The sequence below is a fragment of the Meleagris gallopavo genome, chromosome 25 (genome assembly GCF_905368555.1).
Source record: "Meleagris gallopavo chromosome 25, MGAL_WU_HG_1.1, whole genome shotgun sequence".
Classification (NCBI taxonomy): domain Eukaryota; kingdom Metazoa; phylum Chordata; class Aves; order Galliformes; family Phasianidae; genus Meleagris; species Meleagris gallopavo.
The window spans coordinates 1,507,834-1,528,992 of record NC_139428.1 but is presented as its reverse complement, the minus strand read 5'-3'; the positions used below and the strand labels follow the sequence as shown (position 1 = coordinate 1,528,992).

General features: G+C 46.5%; 2 protein-coding genes across 3 annotated transcripts in view; both read left to right on the top strand.

The window, feature by feature from the left end:
- The first annotated feature begins 545 nt into the window (after positions 1-545).
- On the top strand, positions 546-9,893 carry PTAFR (platelet activating factor receptor). The gene is made up of 3 exons (XM_010723259.4): positions 546-911; positions 3,201-3,381; positions 6,203-9,893. Exon 3 carries the CDS (start codon positions 6,261-6,263, stop codon positions 7,305-7,307), a length of 1,047 nt encoding a protein of 348 aa, XP_010721561.1. The 5' UTR covers positions 546-911; positions 3,201-3,381; positions 6,203-6,260; the 3' UTR covers positions 7,308-9,893.
- A 381-nt stretch (positions 9,894-10,274) lies between these two features.
- EYA3 (EYA transcriptional coactivator and phosphatase 3) overlaps positions 10,275-21,159 on the top strand; it is a 44,464-nt gene continuing 33,579 nt past the window's right edge. For both annotated transcript variants that reach the window (XM_010723263.4, XM_010723262.4), the window contains exon 1: positions 10,275-10,404. In XM_010723263.4, coding sequence (XP_010721565.2) covers positions 10,362-10,404 — 43 coding nt within the window. In that variant the 5' untranslated portion in view covers positions 10,275-10,361. The remainder of the gene's footprint in view (positions 10,405-21,159) is intronic.

Here is a 21,159-nt window from a genome sequence, read left to right as displayed (position 1 = left end):
TGGATATGATGCACTTTCAGCATGCTTCTCTGCACCTACCAGCAGTGGTTGTTCAGCCCTTTGGGGCTGTCCCAGCTCTCAGTATCCTCATGCCTTCTTCCTTGCAGAAACCAGTGCTGGCTCTTGTTAAGAGAGAGAAAACCCAGCAGCATTTCCGTGTTAAACAGCCTGCGGTGAATGCAGGCAGCAGGAGGAAATGTGGAATCTCATTACAGCACGAGTGACTCAGACTGGTGTTATGCCTGTAGTCTATGCAATATTGGTGCACACCTGGGGAAACCCCAGGTGGAACCTGACTATTGCCCTGGGGCTATGGCAGCAAGCCAAAGAGCGAGCGGGCTCCAAAGGAGTGTTCCATCCATCCTTTCTTCCCTAAGTGGTGGGACAGGAGCTGCCATGAGGTCAAGGGAACTTGCTGCCACAGCCTGGGGTGGTTTTCTGGCCAGTGTTTCCCCATGGTCCTCTGGGACTCCCACACTGAGCAGCTTCATACTGACACAGTGCCTCACTGCAAGTCAGCTGCTGCTGAGATGTTGGAACAAGCATAGAGTGCTGTGCTGGCTGCCACCCGTGCCTGGAAGGGAATGAGAAGCCCAGAGGATGCTGAGCCCGGACCCCTGGCACGGAGCTGCTGCAGGTGGGGTTGCCCCATCCCAGGGCACAGGATGATGCCAGAGAGTAGCGAGCCTCTGTCCTGCACAGCCATTTCCCTGTGAGATCTGTGGTGTGCTCCAGGGTGTGGCTGGAGCATGTCAGGGCCGTGTTGCAAGTGCCAGGAGGGAAGTGAGTCACCCACCTGTGGACCAGCGCCTTCTTTCCCATCCCTGCTCTTCCTGACAGAGCTCCTTCAGGCCTGGCGCGCTGCTGCTGCTCACGGAGGACCAGCGTCTGCTGGGCTGGATAGCCCCAAGGTAAGGATATCCCATCCCATCCCTTCTGTTCACCTCCTTTCTGAGCTCACCAGCTGTTTCTACTCTGTGTCGTGGCGGTGGGATGCAGGGCGGCTGCGCATCCCCAGGAGGTCTCTGGCCTGAGGCTGCCTTCACCCTCTCTGCCTGGGTGCCCCCAGCAGACGTGTGTGTTTGTGCCCCGAGTGGTGGCACTGCCCTGTGCCCTGCTGAGAGCTCACAACCACAGACATAGCAGTGAAATCGTGGGGATGCAGTAGCGGCAGTGCAGTGTGTTGCTGTTTGTCTGGGGGCTGTGTTTTAATGCCATCGCTGTAACAAGGAGGGGACACCAACACGTCTTCTGGGCAGCGAGCAGAGCTCTCACTGCAGCTGTCGTGCTGGAGAGCCCTGCACTCAGTGTCAGTGCATGGGGGTTTCCTGCCCAAAGGGGTGCAGAGGCAAAGCTTCCACTCAGAGCAGCCCTGAGCTGCAATGTTCAAACCCTGATGCTGACGGGTACGGGGTAACAAAACCATCTAGAGTCTGCCTGGCTTGTGCATGTCTGCAGAGCTCACCCATTGCCTGGGACCAGCAGGGCTCACGCTCACCTGTGTTCCTGCCCTGCACACAGCACCGCACTGCTCTTGTCCTGCTGACAGCAGCTCAGCACTGGCACTTCATGTTGTTTCTATTTGCTGCCCTTGTCACTGAACAAAGCAGTTGAGAGTGTGTGCAGAGCCCTGCTTGCAGTCCATGCTGAGTTTTTCTCCACTAATAAAATGATCTCCACTAATAAAATGATTTGCTAGTGAGATCATATTTTCTAAACCATCATGCCTGCAAAATTAAGCTGTGGACATAAAAAAATGGGTATTCTGGTAACAGGCTCTGTCTCAAGGGAATGAGCTTAAGAAAAACTGCCAGGGTCACAGTGCATACAAGGAGGCAGCACCCATCTCTGTGCATGGTAGGAGCAAATGCTTGCTCTGAAAGTGCTGATGTGGTGCCAGGAACCAGGGGAGCATTCAACTGCCTTCCAGCCAGATGTTGGCCCCAAACAGCATCAGTTGGAAGAGCTACTCCAGGAGCCAGTGTCCTGGATACAGCAAGCAAAAGTACCATTAATGCTAATTATCAGCACCACGTGGGAATCAATTATAGTAAAAACAATAATAATTAGATTGCTTTTTTTTTTTAATAAAACTAAAGGCATGTTAAGATGGCATTCAGTGCAGGCAGACTTTGTGTGCTTCCCCAGGACTGGAAGACCCGGACTGCTCTGTAAGTTGGGCTCCTGAAACCACCATGCATTTAAAGGCTGGATTCAAAATCACGCATTCAGAAACAGCAGCGGCGCAGTCCCAGAAGAGCAGGGAGTGATTTCTGACCAGAACTCCTCCCCAGCATCAGAGTTCTTGGGCTTTCATTTCCTCTAAGAACTTGGCTGCGCAGGACAACACACTTTGTTTTGCAGCTTTGCAGCCTTTGCTAATGGTCCCCTTCCTCCCGTGACAAGATATCCTCACTGGCTGCTCTGTCCAAAGCCATAGCCCAGTTGCCAGACAACCTCCCTGGAGTGCTTTTAATTAGTTTTTAATTTAAGTTCCCAGAATCACTGTCATGGGCAGGGCACAAATGGGGCTCTGGCCGTTCTGAGGAGGATCGGGGTCTTTGGAGGGCAGAGTAACCCCCAGCATAGGAGCTGCATTTAGAACGTGCTGGCCTAGCTGGGGCCGTACCTGCAGCTATGCTTGTTACTGACATCCTCCTGAGCACTGTATCAGTTTGCATCCCTGTGATGAGTGCTCCTCAGGCTGCCCAATCGTGGTGGTCAGAATGTGATGGCGAGTGGTCCAGGAGAAGATCTGACATGCTGTTGTGTCCCAGTACCTGCTGAAGGTCCCTGAGATGAAAGGAGATGTGGCACGGCTATTCCTGGGTCAGTTTGTACCGAACACAAATGTGAAGGAATCTGCTAGAGAATGAGTCTGTCTGTGAGGTATGTGAGTCTCCTGGCACTTCCTTTTGTTTGAGTTATTGGGTCAAAACTCTTCTGGCTTCTGCCATTCATCTATTTAGAAGAAGGATGTTCAAATGCTTTTTGATCCCAGGGACAAAGAGTGGATTCCTGTTCTGCATTTAAAGGAAAATTCCAACTCTGCCTTCTTTCAGGATAATCAGAAGATGTTTTGAGGAAACAGCTCTAAGGACTTTCCAGATCTTTGCTGCGGTTGATTGCCTTTCCTCTCTATAAGGCTATTTTATTTCTCATTTCCTTTGAGCTGATGTCACACGTTTCCTCTTCTCTAGTGACTGCAGTCATGCTGCAATTGCTCCCATTTTGGTGTCCTCTCCTTGAGAGCTGCCCTCGTGGAGACCTTTCAGACTGTGGTCAGAGAATGTAATACTTAGAAGAGGACTGAGCACCCTCAATAAGGCACCGATCTCTATTAGAGCTGAAGATGGACATATTGCACTGAATCCCTTTGTGGTAAGCACAAAAGAGATTTTCTTGATGCTATTCCTGCTGAAAGATGTTTTTCTGATGTCGTAGCCATCAGCCAGCGAATCCTTCCTGGGAGAGCATGGCCCATGGGAGAGACTGGGACCAGAGTCTGTGTTTGTCCCAGCCACTCTCCTGTGCAGCTGTGACTTCCATCTCTAGTTCTGCATACGGTTGACCTGATGATAGGAAGCTCTGGGGATTATCAGCTGGTGCCAAGTGTTCTGGGCAGTGGCTTGGGGCTACAGCTACCAGGGATGTGGTAACACAGTGCAGCCTGGTGCAACTGGGAATGGGACCCATAGTTGCCAGCCTGGACTCGACCACCACTTTTCCCTGCTGCTGGCACAGAGAACGTTTGTGTTTTATATAAAGGGGAACTGCCTCGCAAGGAGAGACTGAGTGAGATAACCCATATGGTTGCTATGGCTGAAGAGTAAAATTGGTGTTGAATAAGTTTGGAGGGGAGTGGTGCCATGCTCTCAACTAGTTACATGATGTAGAACATCTGGCTTGGCAAACAAGAAGGGAAAAACTCTCCTGAGATTCCCTGAAGAACCTCAGCATTGGCACTGCACAGCCAACTACTGCCAAGGCAGATGAGTTTGACCAAGCCCTGCCAGAGCTGTAGAAGGCATCGTCTTCTCCTACCACCCATCCTGCACCTTTGCCAGAGCACAGTTAACAACTTTGAGCACATCCCTGGATTCATCTCTCCAGTCAGAGTGCAGCCCCTTCAGCCCAAACCTGTCTTTCTTGGGTGTAGGGCTTTGCAGGTTGGGGGATGCACAGTTTTAACTTCCTTGGCAGCTGTCTGCTCAATCTAGCAGCCTGGGGCAGGTCTGGAAAAAGACAGCAGGGAAGTTCATAGAGCCCCAGTGTGCAGCAGAAGATATGCAGGGGTGGAGGGATTTCACTGCGACAGAGCCTAAATTGATTTTGTGGGTAACATCAAAGATCCCAGCCCCAAATAACAGAACTATTTGCTGAAGGTGGCAGCCAGTCAGAACAGTAAGTTTAGGATACAGATTTGAAGCAACCATGAGGTCTCTAATGATCTTAGGTAATTAAGATTTCATTTTACTTCTTATTTTGCCGTTAAAAGAGTGCATATCAAGCACAGAGGTCCCCATGAGTCTCTCTTCACCCCTTGCCTGAAGTGTCTATGCCTGCTGCCCCCTGAGCCAGGGATGCAAACCCTCCCAACTGTCTCATGTCTTTACCTGGGGTGGGTCCCCATTGAGCAGAGAGCAATTTTCATCTATAAATGAGGGTGCAGAAATGGAGCCATGAGACAACAGGCTCCATTTCTGCCTTGAGCCCTGCATAAATCAGAACAGAGAGCAGAGCAGCCAGCAGCAATGGGAAGCACCCATGGCAGGTCATGGGCATCCAGAGTTGTCATGTCCATAAGGCACCTGTGAGGAGTAAGGAGGGACAGGCTGGGGAAGGTGACTGCTGCCTTCCTCTCCTCCCAGCTGGGAAGAACAGAGAAGTACAAAGGTGTTTGCAGAACGTTCTGAGGAAAGGGGCAGTTTTCTTGAGGTAGAGATGACTTCCCTATTTGGAGAGGAAAACTGCAGTGCCGCAAATGAGGAACCAACAGCATGTGGGCACAAAAGTGTCTCAGAGAGGGTTTCGTGCCCCTGCTGCTAGGGAAGATGCAGTTTTGAGGCAGAAGGGTGCTTGCCTGGGAGGAAGCTTGCTGTGAAACCCTTGGTATCCATAGGGCTGGCAGAGCACAGCAAGCACATTGCAATGCGCAGCACTCGGCTTTGCCCTCGTAATTTGCACAAGAAGTTTAGGCATTGTGACTGGTGGCAGAATTTACATGGTAAACCACCACGTTCCGCATTTTACAAACCCTGCATTGCCTTGGATTAGTTACAAGCCCTGTGTGATGTGAATGAGCAGCCTCACACTCATTTGGTGGCTCGCCACAACAAAGCAGCAACTCTGTGATAGTCAGTCATCTTCCTCCAACTTCCTAAGGGAGCAGAAACCAGCAGATCTGCAGGACTGGGAGAGGTGAGTGCCTGTCCAGTGTCAAACACGGCGCTGGTGCTAGAAAGAAGAGCAGGCCTTATGTCCTCTGTATGGTGAAATAAGCAGGTTGGAGTATGCAAGGGATCGGTCTGAATTCCACCTAGACCTGAGACAAGAACACAGATCATACTGATGATGCAGAAATTTGATGTCAAGGCTGTAGGTAAGGTCTGAAGAACAACTAACTGAGGTAGAGACTGGTAATATTAAAATCCTGAAGGCGTCTCTTTAGTGACTATCAGTTACTTTCAGTGGAAAGCACGGAACTGCTGCTGCTCCAATTGCATTTGATGCAGGAATGATAGGGGGAAAAAAAGAGCCAAATCAATTTGAGAAAAGCCTGAATTCAGAATGAGGGCACAGCCAAAAACTGGCGGGCTTTAAAGAAAGAGAGCTGTAGCTAAGAATCAACAAAACCCTGTATGCCGATAGTAAAAGATGAAGAAGCTCAGTCCGTGTAGCTGGGAGGAGAGTAAGAGATGGTTTTATCTGTTATATGAACCTTCGTGCAGAAGTCTTTTGAGATTGGTGATCTGAGATCAGTACTGTAGCAAAAAATACTTGATGAAGACACAGAGGATAGTATGGTGAGGAAATGGGATAGATGACAGGACCCAAGGGGACCCAAGGTTCAGGTGCCTGAACCTTGAACCAGGGCACAGGGCAAAAGACCTGTGGTTCCAGACAGCTGAAATTGAAAGCTGGGCTTTGGCCTAGCAATGGCACAACACCAATCAGCTCATTTTATGTTTCTTATTTTCAGGCAAGAAGAAAACATACAGCAGGAAATCGTGGTTCACACGTGTCCACTCAACAGCACGATGTCTGGAGAGGGCAAAGATGGTGCTGCAGGCAATGTGTGCCCAATAGACTCTGAGTTTCGCTACAGCCTCTTCACTGTTTTCTACAGCATCATTTTCATTCTGGGCTTTGTCGCCAACTGCTACGTGCTCTGGATTTTCAGCCATATTTACCCCACTAAGAAACTCAATGAAATCAAGATATTTATGCTGAACCTGACAGTAGCTGACCTGCTCTTCCTGGTTACAATGCCACTGTGGATTGTTTACTATCACAACCATGGGGACTGGATCATGCCCAAGTTCCTCTGTAATGTGGCTGGCTGTTTATTTTTCGTGAACACCTACGCTTCTGTTGCCTTTCTGATGGTCATTACATACAACCGTTACCAAGCTGTGACGAATCCCATTAGAGCAGCTCAGTTTACCACCCAGAGAAGGGGTATCTTTCTATCAGCAGCTATCTGGATCATAACAGTGGGCAGTGCTTTGTATTATTTTTTTGATGATAATACGAATGTGGAGAAAATTGGCTCAAATAATTATACACGTTGCTTTGAGCGCTATGACTCTACTGGCGATGTTACACCTGTTCTTGCGATTCATGTCATCATCTGCACCCTCTTCTACATCATTTTCCTATTTATCCTAGCTTGGAACATCATCATTATCAGGACTCTGTTCTCCAAATCAGGACAGCAGCGGAAGAACGCTCATGTAAAGCAAAGGGCACTCTGGATGGTTTGCACCGTGCTGGTTGTGTTCATCATAAGCTTTGTGCCTCATCACATTGTGGACGTGCCCTGGACACTGACTGTGCTGGAGCAATGGAAGAAGGAAAACTGTCGCTTGCGCCAGCAGCTCAATGATGCTCACCAGGTGACTTTGTGCCTCATGAGTATGAACTGCGTGTTGGATCCAGTCATCTACTGCTTCCTCACCAAGAAGTTCCAGAAGCACGTATCACAAAATCTGAAAAGCATGAAAGGGAGTCGCAAGTGCTCCAGGCAAACCACAGATACGGTGATTGAGGGCACCAATCACCAAGAGGATGCCATTGGGTTCTAGGTCAGTCGGTTTTGATTGCAGAGACTGAGGTGCATGAATGAGTCACTCATCTTTTCTCAAACGAAGGCACAGAGGGACATGCCAGGACCAGAATATTACTTTTCATTTTTCCTGTAAGACAGAAGAAGGAACACCCATTTGTGACAGGACAAGAGGCAATGTGCATCAACTGGAACACAGGAGGTTCGCCCTGAACATGAGGGAGAACTTTTTAATGTGAGGCTGACGGAGCACTGGCACAGGTTGCCCAGAGAATCTCCTCCTTGGAGATCTTCATAAGCCACATGGATGTGGTGCTGGACAAGAGGCTCTGGGTGTCCCTACTGAAGCAGGGATTGGACCAGATGGACTCAGATGTCTCTTCCAACCTCTGTCATTCTATGATTTCTTCTATCACTCTCAACTGGCAGAACTGAAACTTGTAAAAATCTGTGAGAAAAGCACCTTCTGTCTGTGTTGTGGGCACTGAGAGCAGCTCAGGCAATCTGCTTTTACTGAGAGAAATGCAGTGAGTGTCTGCAATGAGCAAAGTACACTGAAATTAAACATTATGTCAGCCCTGATAGTACCATGTGTGGTCCTTTGCCTGCTCAGCTTCCAGGAAAAGTCCAGTATCAGAACTGTAAGACTTCTATACAACGTGCTGAGCTGCTAACATAATCAAGTAACATTTCTGAACAGCTGTTATGAACTGTCTTTGCTCACAGCTTTTGTATCAGACAAGTCACTGGACAAAGACAACACGAGGAAGAGAAATTGGCAGTGCCTCAGCCCCCATCCCACATCAGCTCCCCAAAGGGGGCTGCTGTCTGCCCTGGTTTATTGTATGATTGCAGAACTGGAAAGTAAGTGGCCTCTTGCACTCAGATTGGTAGTTTTTGGCTGGCTGGTATCTTTGAGCCTCTGGAGATCCCACCTCATTTTGGATGCTCTGGGTAACAGAAGATTGCTGTCAGCATGGGCATTATTAGGAGAAGACAAAAAAAACTTTAAATGCTTCTCTATCCTTGTTCATATTTATTTAAATGAGGATTGTAAAAAGCAACTGTGCATTGTCCTTCCTCTAGCCTTTTTATTTCTGCTACGAAGAAAAGAAGCTGACTGGTTCTTGATAATCTACCACAAATGAAGTATTAGGTTGGGTCATGGCACTTTTTGAGTAAATCAGTGATGCATAGTGATGCAGTGCACTTTTCAGAGATGTAATTAATGCAATTGTGAAAGACGAGACTCCTCACTCAGGGCTGGCAGCAGCCAGCAGGGCCCTAGGGTAGTTTTCCAGGGGTGCCCATTTCTGTTACAAGTCATGAGACAGTTGAGGTTTCTTTTTCTGACTGTAGTTACTCAATCCAGCACAGGAAATTGGGCAGGGCAAAGAAGGGAAGCTACTTGTTTTTAACAATCATTTTTTGGTTCCTCAAACTACATGGGAGAGTCTGTGTGGTAATATAAGAAAAGTCTATCTGACATGGCAATACTCATGATTTGTATGCGTTGTCAGCAGCCTTTGTATGCCCACCAGTTATGAGGTGAAGGTGAAAGATGAGCTTTCCAAATATAGGACCAACATTACTATCAGACCTGTCTGTGTTTCAGTGAAGATACAGTCCTTCAGCTGTACCTCCTGCAGCTCCTCGAGCAGCTTTTGTGCTTATGTGTGTAAATGAGCAAAGGAACTAAAATGCTTTTTTCTTTTTAATGCCACCCCTGATGGTGAGCTGTGCACTCCAGATCCTGTACCAGGCAGAGGGCAGAATGTGATCATAAGCCAAATAAAGTCCCTCCTGGTTCTGTACTCTGCTCCAGTATGGTCACTCACAAAGAATACCTGCTGGCATCATTTCGCAGAGACTTTTCCCTGGTCATGTCCCTCGGCCACGTTCAAAGCTTTGCTCCGTATCCGCAGTCACCCAGTGCACAGCAAGGATCACAATACTTCATCTAAAAGCCTAAATCCTGGGAGCTGGAGGAATGTGCTTCTGTATTTGGCCCTCCTGAGATGGTACATTCTGGTTGGAAAAGCTTTTCTCCTCACCACCCACGTGACAGTAGATCTCACTTGCTTCACAGCTGCTAAAGCACTGGACAGCTTGAGTTTGGCAACTCTTGGAGGAAATGGAAAGGGATAGTTTTGTGTAGAAATGTGTAAGTTTATGGTCTTCTATAGACTGCTGGGAAACTTGCAGCGGAGTGTACAGTTTGGGTTACTTACTGTTTGTAAATACACTCAGAAGGCAAATACTCCACAGAAATCAACTGTAAGGCAAGTGTGAGATCAAGAGAACAAATGTAAACTTGCTTCTAAGGGAAAGGTTAAACAGTGAAAGAATACTGAGGACTGTTCACGAGATTATGTTGCAATAATTAAGTCAGCAAAAAGGCATTTTAAAAGTTTGACCTTCTACTTCTGTTCCTGGAATTACTTGTTTTACAGCAATGTTGCAGGATACGGTTTTGATTTGCAATGAAAGGAATGCTCAAATGTTGTTCTAAAGAAAACATCCTTCCCAAACGCGTTGCTTTTAAGGTCTCCTTTCCTCTCATCTTTCTGCATTTACACTTAAATGCTTTATACCACACAAACTTGATTTGATGGTGTATTCGTGTTTCTTTTGGTGTTTTTGTTTTATCTCTGTCACCACATGAATAATCACAAAAAGTGACACTGAAGCAACCTCAACAAGTGTTGACCTGTTAAAAAACCCCACAACTTCTGAAGCACGCTGGAGCTGCCAAGAAGCAACCCCAACCGGTGACCTGCACACACGGTAAGTTTTCCACACAAAGCCTATCGTGTGGCTTTAACACTCAGGCCGAAAAGTGACAAGTAATTGCTATCGCAACGCCTGTACCAAGAGAAGATAAAGACAGAAGCGCGGCACAGCGCCAACTTCCCCACCACGGCCCCGCCTCTCCTCAGCCTCCCCTCAGCTGCCCCTGGCGCGCACGGCCTCGGCCCTCGGGGTGGCGGTGACGTCACTTCCGGTGCACCAGCGTTCTGCTTCCGGGACGTGCTGCGGCTGCGGAGCCGTGGGGCCGCCGCTGCCATGTCGGATGCGGGACGCGTTCCCGGGCGCGGCTGTGGGGCCGCTTCTCGGTAAGAGATCGTCGAGCGTGCCCGGCTGCGCTACGCGGGACCTCTGCCGTTCATCCCCGCCGCCTCTCCGGCCCTTCAAGCCCAACGGGCCGCGGCTCGAGGGAGCGGGAGGAGCGCGTGGCTCCGTTACCGCCTTTCCCGCGGGCCTGAGGAGATGCCCGGGGCCGCTCGGGCGATGGCGTCGGGTTAGAGCCCAGCACTCGGCCGCGAGGTACCGCTGGCCCAGCCCGGAGTGGTGCTCCTGGGAGTCCCGGTGCCTCCTGAGGGCGCTGGGGAGCATCCGAGAGCCGTGGGAAGAGGCTGTCCGGTTCCCTGGGCTCGGGAGTGAGGAACGGTTTGTTAGGTAACCGGGGAGCACGGTCTGCGGTGTGCCTGGGCCTCGTGGGTCGCCTGCACGGCCATCAGCGGTGTGGAGCTCCAGCTCAAGGCAGCCTTGCTCAGCCTATGGCGGCTTTGCAGGGAGGCAATTAATAGAATAGTTCCTTTGGACAAGACCTTATTGATAACAGAATCACAGAATAGTTGGGTTAGAAGGGACCTCAAAACCCCCCAGCCCAAACCCCTGCCATGGGCTGAGTGCCCCCACTAGATTGGGCTGCTCAGGGCCCATCCTTGGCCTGGGACACCTCCAGGAATGAGGCACCCACAGCTCTGGGCAGCAATGTCTGAGCAAAGAATTTCTCCTCACATCTAACCTAGATCTCCCTTCTTTTGATTTAAAACAGCTTCCCCTCGATCTATCACTGTCATGCCATATAAAAAGTCCATTTCCACCTTGTTTATAAATACTTTAAGTACTGGAAGGCAGCAGTGAGGACACCCCAGAGATCATCTCATCCAACTGCCCAATCGCTTCAGGGCTAACCAAAAGTTAAAGCATACCACTGTGGGTATTATTCAAATGCCTCTTGAACAGGCATGGGACATCAACCACCCTGCTAGGAAGCCTGTCCCAGTATTTGACCAGCCTCCTGGAGAAGAAATTTCTGCTAATGTCCAGTCTGAACCTCCCCTGGTGCAGCTTTGTGCTCTTCCCACATGTCCTGCCACTGGTTGTAGAGAGAAGAGATCAACACCTTCCTCTGTACCTCCTCTCCCCAGGAAGCTGCAGGAAGCATTGAGGCCGTCTCTTGGCCTCGTCTCCTCCAGACTGGACAACCCAAGTGTTCTCAGCCTCTCATAGGTCATGTCTTCAGCCCTGTTACCAGCTTTGTTGGCATTGTCTGGGTGCATTCTTATTATCTGTAAACATACCTGCACGTTTTAGTCTGGGTGGGTTTGGTATGGGCTCGCACCAGAGTTTGTGTAGACATATCCAAGAGGATGTGTTTGGGCTTGGCAGTGCTGTGATCAGCTGGGCTTCATAGCTGTGTTGGACTCAGATCAGCTTTTCTTGATGTTCCTGGTTTGTAGAATCATAGAATAGTTTGAGTTGGATGGGCTCTTTAAAGGTCATCACCTACTTCAACTCCCCTGTGGTGCACAGGGACATTTACAGCTCAATCAGGTTCCTCAGGGCCCCATCCAGTCTAACCTTGAATACTTCTGGGGATGGGGCATCCACCACTTCTCTGGGCAGCCTGTTCTAACGCTTGCTGTACAGAATTGCTGAAGCTTTATGTGGAGCCAGCTCTGTGGTAGAGTGCCTTATTTGGCTTCTACTGCATGGTGAGGCTAAACTGCTTCCATACTGAAGCTAGTCCTTGATGTGGAGTATCTAGTAAGTCAGATGGATAGATGGATCATCATACCAGGCCTCTTTTTCTGTATGGAGCCAGCTCTACTTCTGTTCCTGTGATGCACTTAGTCTGTAGCCTGCTAACTTCCAGCCTGCAATTAAAACTCAATCGTATTTGCTATTAGGATAAGATTTGTACAGTTGTCATCTGCCTTGGTTATTTGGTTCCATGACTTTTTGCAGATTATCCTAATTTCATTGTACCAAATGAGATAGGCTTTTGTTTAGAATCACAGCAATTTGCATGCCTCAAGTCACTGTTTTCATAATTAACAGCTTAAAAAATGCATAAAGATTATTTAGTTTGCTCAGTTTTCAAAGCTACAGACCTACATACCTAACTGTGTACCTATTAACCTCTGTGACTTTTTTAAATAATCTCCAGGTGTTACTTTGTGCTTCTGCAGTTCTGCAGTCCAGTTTTTACCACACGGCCAACATTAGGCAGCTGCATTCTCACTTGTAACCTTTAAAAGGCAGCTGAGGTGAAGGTCTAGCAGTGCACAAGCCACTAGAAGTAGTGCACGGTGTCCTTCTGTGGCTTTTGCCTGTATCTCAGCTCTTCCATGCGACGTCAGTGGCAGTTGTGGCACCTTGGTAACTGTGTGTTGTTGGTTTATGGGACAGACAATTGTGAAACTGTCACTTCCCTATCACAGCTGTGTGCAACTTCGTAACAATTCCCAAGTAATTACTGACTTCTGAAGGATTTATAGCTTCTGAAAATTCTGCCTGGTAGAAGTTGAGATGTTGGGGTGGGTTTTGAATTGATTATGTCTGTGCTTTATTAAAAGGGCTTCCATGTTTTGTGTTAACGAGTTGGAGTATCTCTCCAGCAAATTAAGTGTATTGTGTCCTAGCTTTCATGTACTGAAGGATAGCTATAAATGGGTGCACATACTGTTGTGGTTTGTTAAGTGAATGAAGAACCTGAAAGTAGTCTGTTTTTGTGTGAGTCACATTATGCATCAAGATTCAAGATCTACAGCAGTTGTTATTTGAGGATGGACACGAGTAACACAGTGCCACTATTCTCATTTGTCAGAAATAGGAATATTTTAAATTTCTGCCCTGCAAATGTACAAGGACCTGTCAGGATGGAGGTGCAGGGGAAATTTCTGAAGGCCTAAAGGGAACTGTGAGGATTTGATATTTTCTGTATGATCTCACAGCAGCAATGCTTACAACCAACCCACCTCCAGGCACTGCTGTCTCCAGCAGCAGCTGGTTTTCTTTGATCACCTGAACCATGACCAGCAGCGCACACTGGTTAGTTCTGAGTTGAAGGAGGCATTTTTCTTGCTTTGTCTTGTCTTTAATTTATTCCTTTTTTTTTTTTTTTTGTCCTAATTTGTCCAGAGGTTTTTAATTTGTTAAAGGGCAGCAAAGCAAGCTGCTCCTCAGCACTGTCCTCTCTGGTGGCTCCTCTCTAGCAGTGACCAAGGCATAATTCAGGTGGGTGTTGTGGCTGAAGGTTCCCTGGTACCCGAGGGAGTAACTTCCAGTTATTTCTTCCATCTTACAGCTGCATCTGGAGCTTCAGTTCAGGTGGTGCTGCATGGAGTCACATTCCTTCCTAACATGTTAACCAAACCTGGTGTTGAGAATAGTGCTGTGGGAAGAACAGACAGCATGTCTTTGCTGGTTCTTCAGTGCGTGGAATCATTCCGGGATCTTTTTTAATCTCTTAGATAAACTTTGGAATTAAGAATGTGGGTCATCCAATTTCAAAGGCAATTAAATGATAGTTCAGTTCTGCAATAGATGGTCTGTCCTGAAGTTTAGACCAGACTAGAAGGCTGTTCTCCCATCCCAAGAGCTTCCTTTTGAAGATTTTACAGAATCGTCTTTTGCTAATTTCTTTTCCGTGATGGTTTTGGTTGCCCTTCTATATCTGGAAACGCATAAGAAATTATTCCTTAATTACAAAAGATTTGAGATGAACAAAGAATACTGCATATGCAGTACAAGTATCATTTGGAAAAGTAGATGATTAATTACTTTTCAGAACAGAGGAAAATGTCAGCTCTTTTCAGAACTGCATGGCAGTATTCTGAAATAGGCTTAGCCATAGGTTTACTAGAAAATTTTCCCACACTTCTTTCCTGGTAAAAAATATAATTTTTCTCGCATATGAATGGGGGAAAATACTGTCAGAGAAAACAGTTCTGTTGAATTTGAGGTTTTAGAATTTTGCACAGAAGTCTGGTCTCATTTGCAATAATTTTCAGTACCACTGTAAGAGTTCTTGAAACTTCAGACGCCATTGCCTTGGTTTTTCTGTGTGTTAAACCTTTGTTTTCAGTCCATCCAAAACTTTTGGGACTCAGGGGGAGAAGTTCACCTTTGGGGATGATAAAGGGGCTCAAAGGTAATAAGAAATACTTCTTTTCTTTGTTACCTTCCCAGTACTCTGGAGAGCTATGCAGACACAAACATTTTCTTTTTCCATTGAACCCATTCTTTCTCTCTGCCATGCCAAGTCTGCTGCTAGGTTGGCATTTTTAGATATGAAGAAAAAAGATATTTTTAAAGCCAGGAAATGAAGAGTACTTACACTTATCTGGCCCGAAGGAAGCCAAGAAGCCCAGATAAGTCAATGATACACAATGATAGCTTTTGGAGCTAAAAGACAGCAGAAAACATTGTGGGCTGTTGTTTCCAAAGGCTATCTGTTGCATTAGGTGAGTAAAAAGATATCTGACCTGGAGGGGGGCAACAGGCCCATGGCAGGGGTTGGGGGACTTCAAGGTTCCATCCTACTCAAGCATGCTGTGATTCTATTGCTTGCAGAAGAGAAGGAGCAGGAGGTGAGCAGGCTGAGGGTGTTGGTAGTTCTGCCAGAACTCCAGTCCTGTTAGTCACAGCTGGGAGTGGGCATGCAGTCGCAAGTGACACAGCTAACAGAGCATGCTGAGCTGCAGAAACGGGTTGTGCTCAGCCCAGCTGTTAAGGAAATCTGATTGCAGCTTAACAGAGTGTAAGGCTAAGCAGTTTTTTATAACCTCTGCGGTAGTTTGTGTAATGTGGTTCACTTTGCTACTGGTGTGAGTTAGATATCAAATACGTGCTCCCACTTGCTGTGACTCAGCTACTTATATTAGTAAAACAAAAACCTAGTGCTTAATTTGTCCACATTCATTTTGCAGTCCAGATATAAGCTTACAATAGTCAGAAACTTCAGAACACGCAGCACTGTTTTTGCTAGGATTTATTTGTTGTCTGGATAGGAATTAATTCTCAACAATAAGATCTGAAGGAAAGTGTATTCACAGTAATGAAGATATCTTCATGATCTTGTTTGTTTCCTCATGCAGTCAAGCAACATACCAAAAGGTTAAAGGACCTGTTTCACATGATGCCTGAAGCAGTGAAGGTAGCTTTCATTGATGCTAGAGCTTACAGCTGACTCTTGTTCAACTTTTTGTCCACCAGGATCTCCAGTTCCTTTTCTGCTTATCTGTGACCTTCCAGTTGGATCCCAGCCCTGCTGTGTGGGGTTACTGCATCCCTGGTTCAGCACACTGTACTTGTCTGTGTTGAATGCTGCAGGGTTTCTGCCAGCCCACACTTGCAGCATGTCATAGTTCTTGCAGTTTTGGCTTTTCAGGCATTTGAACTTCAGCTTGCTGTCATCCACAGACAGGGGTGAAAGACTATTCTGTCCCATAACCTTGCTCATGATCAAAATGCTCATGTTGCTTCACGTAACTGCTCTTGTAGGTTGCTTTAACCACCAGTTAGATTGCAGACCCTAATTGCTGTACTGTGAACTTGGCAGTCCAGAGAGTTTTTTATCTGTCTGTTCACAGTTTTACCTGCCCTGTTTGTTTGCAAGTATGCTGAGTGACTTTGCATTACTAAAATCAAGTTACAGAACATTTACAGCTTTCTTCTTCCACAGAGTCAATCTGCCTCTCAGGAATGGCAGTCAGGTTGGTCAGGAAGCATTTGCTTTTGGTGAACCCATTCTGTCTATTCCCAGCCACTTTCTTGCACTTCAAGTTGTGGAAATGGTCTCCATCTAGATTTGCTCTGCAGTCCTCTGACTCATTAAGGCAACTCTGAGTGGCCTGTATTTCCCTTATTGCTTGTTTTGAAGGCAACGTTTGCTCTTTTTCAATCATCAGCGATCTTCCTGTATTGATATGACCTTTCAAAAGTTGAGAGCACTGTTAACCCCTGCCATGACATTGGCCACCTCCTCCTTCCATTTGTTTGGTCTTATGGACACGTATCGATGCAGGCTTTTTTATGGCATGCTCTAACCTAATATTTTTGTACCATTGATCGTGTCAGGGAGCAGCAGGGACATGCTAACCCCTGAGGAAGGAGTGCTGAGCGTGACAGCAAGGCAGCAGCAGCATCCTCACCAGCAAGGGTACCTCCCTCAACACCCAAGCGGAGAGTGGGACAAGGTGGATGAAAGCGAGAGGTCTGCAGAGGGGTCCACAGTAGGGCAGACTTGAGGTCAGGCTGAGAAATCACATCCATCTCAGGCTTAGGTTTGGAAACAGCAGCCACGGCCAAGCAGCAGCCTGTGCCAGGTGGCCCTGTGCTGACAGCTCTGCTCTGTGGCTGCCTGGGACATCAGGTTGTGGGTTGGTGACAGGTGCCTGTCTAGGCACAGCTCACAGCTCAGCTGCACTGGTGCTCAGGTGGGCACCCAAGGTACGAGCCTTGGCTCACATACACTCCCTAAGTGGGAAGCAACGACCTTCACTGCAGCCTCCAGCAGAGCTTCCTGAGAGAACTGGCCCCAGGGTCACCAGCTGTGCTGTCTGTACAGATGCTCTCCTCCTCCCAGCCCCGCCACTGAGCACAAGGACTTGGAAGACCTGAAGCAGGCCTTGACAATAAAGCCTGAAGTAAGAAAGACATTGAATGTCTCAGCTTTACCTGTGGCCTTCACTGCTCCATCACCAGCCCTGCTCTGCAGCTAACACAGAGCTGTGGGTGCCCCATCCCTGGAGGTGCCTGAGGCCGTGGATGGGCCCTGGGCAGCCCAGCCTAATGGGGGGCACCCAGCCCACAGCATGGATTAGGGCTGGGTGGGCTTTGAGGTCACTTCCAACCCAACCATTCTGTGCTTCATGGAAAACACATCAGTGTTGGGATAACAGGGCAAGGCAGGGATGTCTCCTCCACAGTTCTTTGAGCACAGGGATCCCACAGCTGTGCCCTCAGGCAGCATGGCACTGGAGGTGCTGCCACTGCCTCTGCCAGCAGCACTGATGCCATGGGAGGGAATGGTATAATGAGTGTGCTTAGTTAGAAACAGCTACAGTTGCTGAGCATCAAACACACTTTTTTTCCTCAGTAAAAAATCCCAAATATCCAGTACTTCATTCTTTCCTTAATGACTTTTTTTTTGAGCAGGTTACTCCAGCAACTGTTGTTGCTAAGACACAAATAGCTACAGATGTCCCCAGGACTGATTGCATGGTGATAAATGCCATGGCTGCTTCTCTTGCAAAATAACAAGAGAAATATGTAAATTCACTGCAGTGCCACCTTTTAAGTATAATTATGGTGACAGCTGAGTTTCTCTCTAACAGAACTGTAGCTTGGTTTTCTGGCAGTGTGATGGTGGCTGTTAGTGAAATCTCTCAGTGAAAATAAAGTTTGCAGCTGCATGACATCAATAATTCCTTTTTTTCCACAGTTGATATGATGCTGGGTTCTTTTTCTGAGTGATACATGATTTAAAACTTCAATCTCCTGTGGTAAATGTTCAGGAAATTTCCAAACCTATTTTAATGAGTTGAAAGTAGTATCTGGAAATGGGAGACAATATGCTCTATTGTTTGAAAGTTTGTTTTTAAAACAACCTCTTCAGTCAAACATCATTTTTGATGCCTTTTTTTTTTAGCTCCAGAGCTGCAACTCCTGAAGTTTGCAACCCAGTTATCAGTTACCTAAACCACAAAAATGTGTGCGAGCTGTTGTAGAAAAGCAGTCTGTTCAGTGGTACCAGTTGAATTCTTATGAAAAGAGGAGTGAATTGGCTTTGTTACTTTCCCTGTGTGTGTTTAAGTCATTTTGCTGTGCTTTGTAAGTAAAAGCTGGTGCATAACACTTCAGTTTGGTGAGCTGTGTGTTAGATCTATCTAGAAGTAATCATTGCCCTGTTTCTGGGCTCAGTGGGGGCTGTTTTGCTCAAAGATGAAGCTGTTATTTCCAGATTTTCTTTTTGTGGGGAAAAAAGAACAAACCAACACAGTGCATTTCTCCATTTAAAAATTTCCCTGTTGAGTTTCAAAATCAAATTGAAGAGAGTTGTGTAAGAGCGGGGCAGGCAGGCTGTGCGTATGTCAGTGGCACTGCAGGCAGCCTTTACATCAGTAATGCTACAGGGATTTGAGAAAAAGAACATGAAAGTTCCTGCTAGAGAAGTGAGCAGTGCTTAGGCTGAATATGTGTTTGTATTACAGCACTGAATTCCTCCATTTTTATATAACACACTGTCCTTCCCCACCCCTCACTTTTGGATTATGAAATTTTGATCAAATCATCAACCTGAAGTCCTCCAGGACTGTGTTTACATGCTTGTCGTGGCCACCCTCACAGATGAGACGCATAATCTGCCTTCCCTATAACTTTTGCAGGTTTTTATTCCGAGTCTTCCCCAGTTAATAAAGACGGAGAGAGAGATCGAGCATAGAGAGCAGCAAACAATCCAGCAGATCTCACAGCAAAGGTTTGTTCTCTGGTGTTTGTCACAATATTTGGGCAGCCCGTGTTGTGTGTGGGTGGGTGTGTGTGTGTGGGGATGGAGGAAAAGCAAAGAATCAAGCAGAAATCTTTGCCATGAGATTTGTTGAGCTGTTAGAGATAGGAGATCAGCAGGCTGCCATGTGGCACTGTTCATTCATCAGCTCTGCTCCATTTTTTCAAAAGGCTGCTCCCTGCTGTGACAAAAAAAAAAAAAGGATGTACTGGAGAACTGTACTTAAAACAGGTGGATTTAACAAACCAAAGCTTGACGTATTGTGAACTACCTTACAGATGGATTCTGGGGAAAGTTTTAGTTCTGGAAAGCAAAGGCTGCTGCCTGAGGAGATGGATGCTGGCAGTGTTAGTCAGAAAGAGTTGGGGCTCTCACGTTTTGGAGTTAGAAATCCCACTTCCTTTTCCCTCTTACTGCATCTGTGTTTTCCAGACTGTCCAACACCAAGTGCTTAGCCTTAGTGTGTCACATCTGGGTGTGGTGTTACCCTCTGCTTGTGGTGCTCAGGGATGTGATTTAGCAGTGGGTTGTTAGGGTAGTATGGTTAGGTTGAGGTTGGGCTTGATGATCTTGAAGGTCTTTTCCAACCTGAGCAATTCTGTGATTTGTGAATTAACTTGTGAACATCATGTGAAGTAGATCAATCATGGTACTATTGGTAGGTCTACTTGTGAAAGCAAATGCTTTGTTTCTTAGTGGAGGAGGAAAGCTGGGCTCCTGCTCGTCGCTGTCTGTCCTTGCATGGCACTGCAGCTGCACTGTAGTGTTACACACCTTCTCCTTCTCAGCCTCTTTGAAGTGTTTTGAATTTGTACTCAGACTTAGCAGACAGACTGTTTTAAAGGTCAAGGCGTCTGTTTACTCATTCACTTGGTTTGTGTTGTTGTGATGGTCAGTGTTACAAAGCATTTTTATCTTCTTCTTGCCTAAAGGAAGGACAAACAAAGCACAGGATTCTAAATAGTTCAGTTCCTGACTGTTCCCAAAGGAGCCATCTGATTGTACCACCCAACCCAGCAGCCAGCCTGCTGCTGCCATTTCTGTGATCTTTAATCAAGAACAAACCAGGAGATGCTGCACAAGCTGTGATGAGTGCCTGTTCTTCCCTCTCTTATGGGAGCTCTTAGGAAAAGAGCTGGGTTTGCAGCCCGGGTGCAGGCAGAATGCAAGTTTGGCTATTTGGGATATCAAGTTAAAAGTGTTTTGACAGCGTGACTGATGAAATAGTGTCACAGTTGGGTATGGGGATGCTGGAATATGAGGAAGGAGAAAATAGTGAAGAAACATTCCTGTAGAACAGGGAAGTTCTGTGCAGGGGCGTGCTCCATTGGAAAAAATAAGAAGCTTAGACTCTTCTGTTGCTTAACTCATAGATTCACTTCTCTTCATGGTGAGCTTCTGGCCCTTGAGTAAATGAGGAATGGAAATAACAGCATAGGTCCCATTGTTACACGTATCCCAACAAAGCATTCTGTTTCAATTTCTATGTAATAGTTTTAATTTCATTAGGTCAATTTAGTTTTTTTTTCTAAAGGAAATAGTGGCTATTTTGAAATAAAACAAAACCATGTTCAAGCAGCTTTTTTTTTTTCTTTCTAATCAGTTTAATTACATTATTAATTAATTAATGTTGGTTTTATCACATTATCTTTGACTTTAATTATCTGCAGCTTAAGAGGAGAACTGTTCCTTTATATGAAGCCAAAGCAGATGGGCTTGAAATGAACAAAATTAAAGTGAATAGCAGTCCAGCCTGATGCTAATAGCTGATAGCTTTTGGAAATTACATCTATAATATCAAATTTGAAAGAATTTGATCAATATAGACTTTGCATTTTGGGATTTTAAAAATAGGATTTATTGCAAGAAATTACTTGGGCTTTCAGTAGGGATTAGCACTGTGATATTATGCAGAACAGAAAGCAGACGACTAATTTGTGTAATTCTCTAATCCATACCTATGCTTTAATGCCTTGTTTTGAAATTTATGTGATGTGTTTCAATAAATTGAGCATGCAAAAAGACCTGATGTGCAAAACGCCTCTCCTGGCTATTGCACATCACTGGTGTGCTGGGCAAGTGGGGATTTAGCTGGCTTGGTTATTCAGCAAATCCAATTTAAATTGAAAACTGTTGTTTAATTCAGATATTACAGGTAAATAATGAAAAGCATCCTACATAGGAAAGAAGTGTATGTTTCCAGCTTTTTGGAGTCTTGACTTCTTCGTTTTTCGGGATGTTTCTTTCACTGTGCTAACATGAGCTAACTCATGGCACACCTGGTTGT

Bases quoted from the DNA above. Each gene is read 5' to 3' on its own strand.
- PTAFR (XM_010723259.4), top strand. From the start codon at position 6,261: ATGTCTGGAGAGGGCAAAGATGGTGCTGCAGGCAATGTGTGCCCAATA.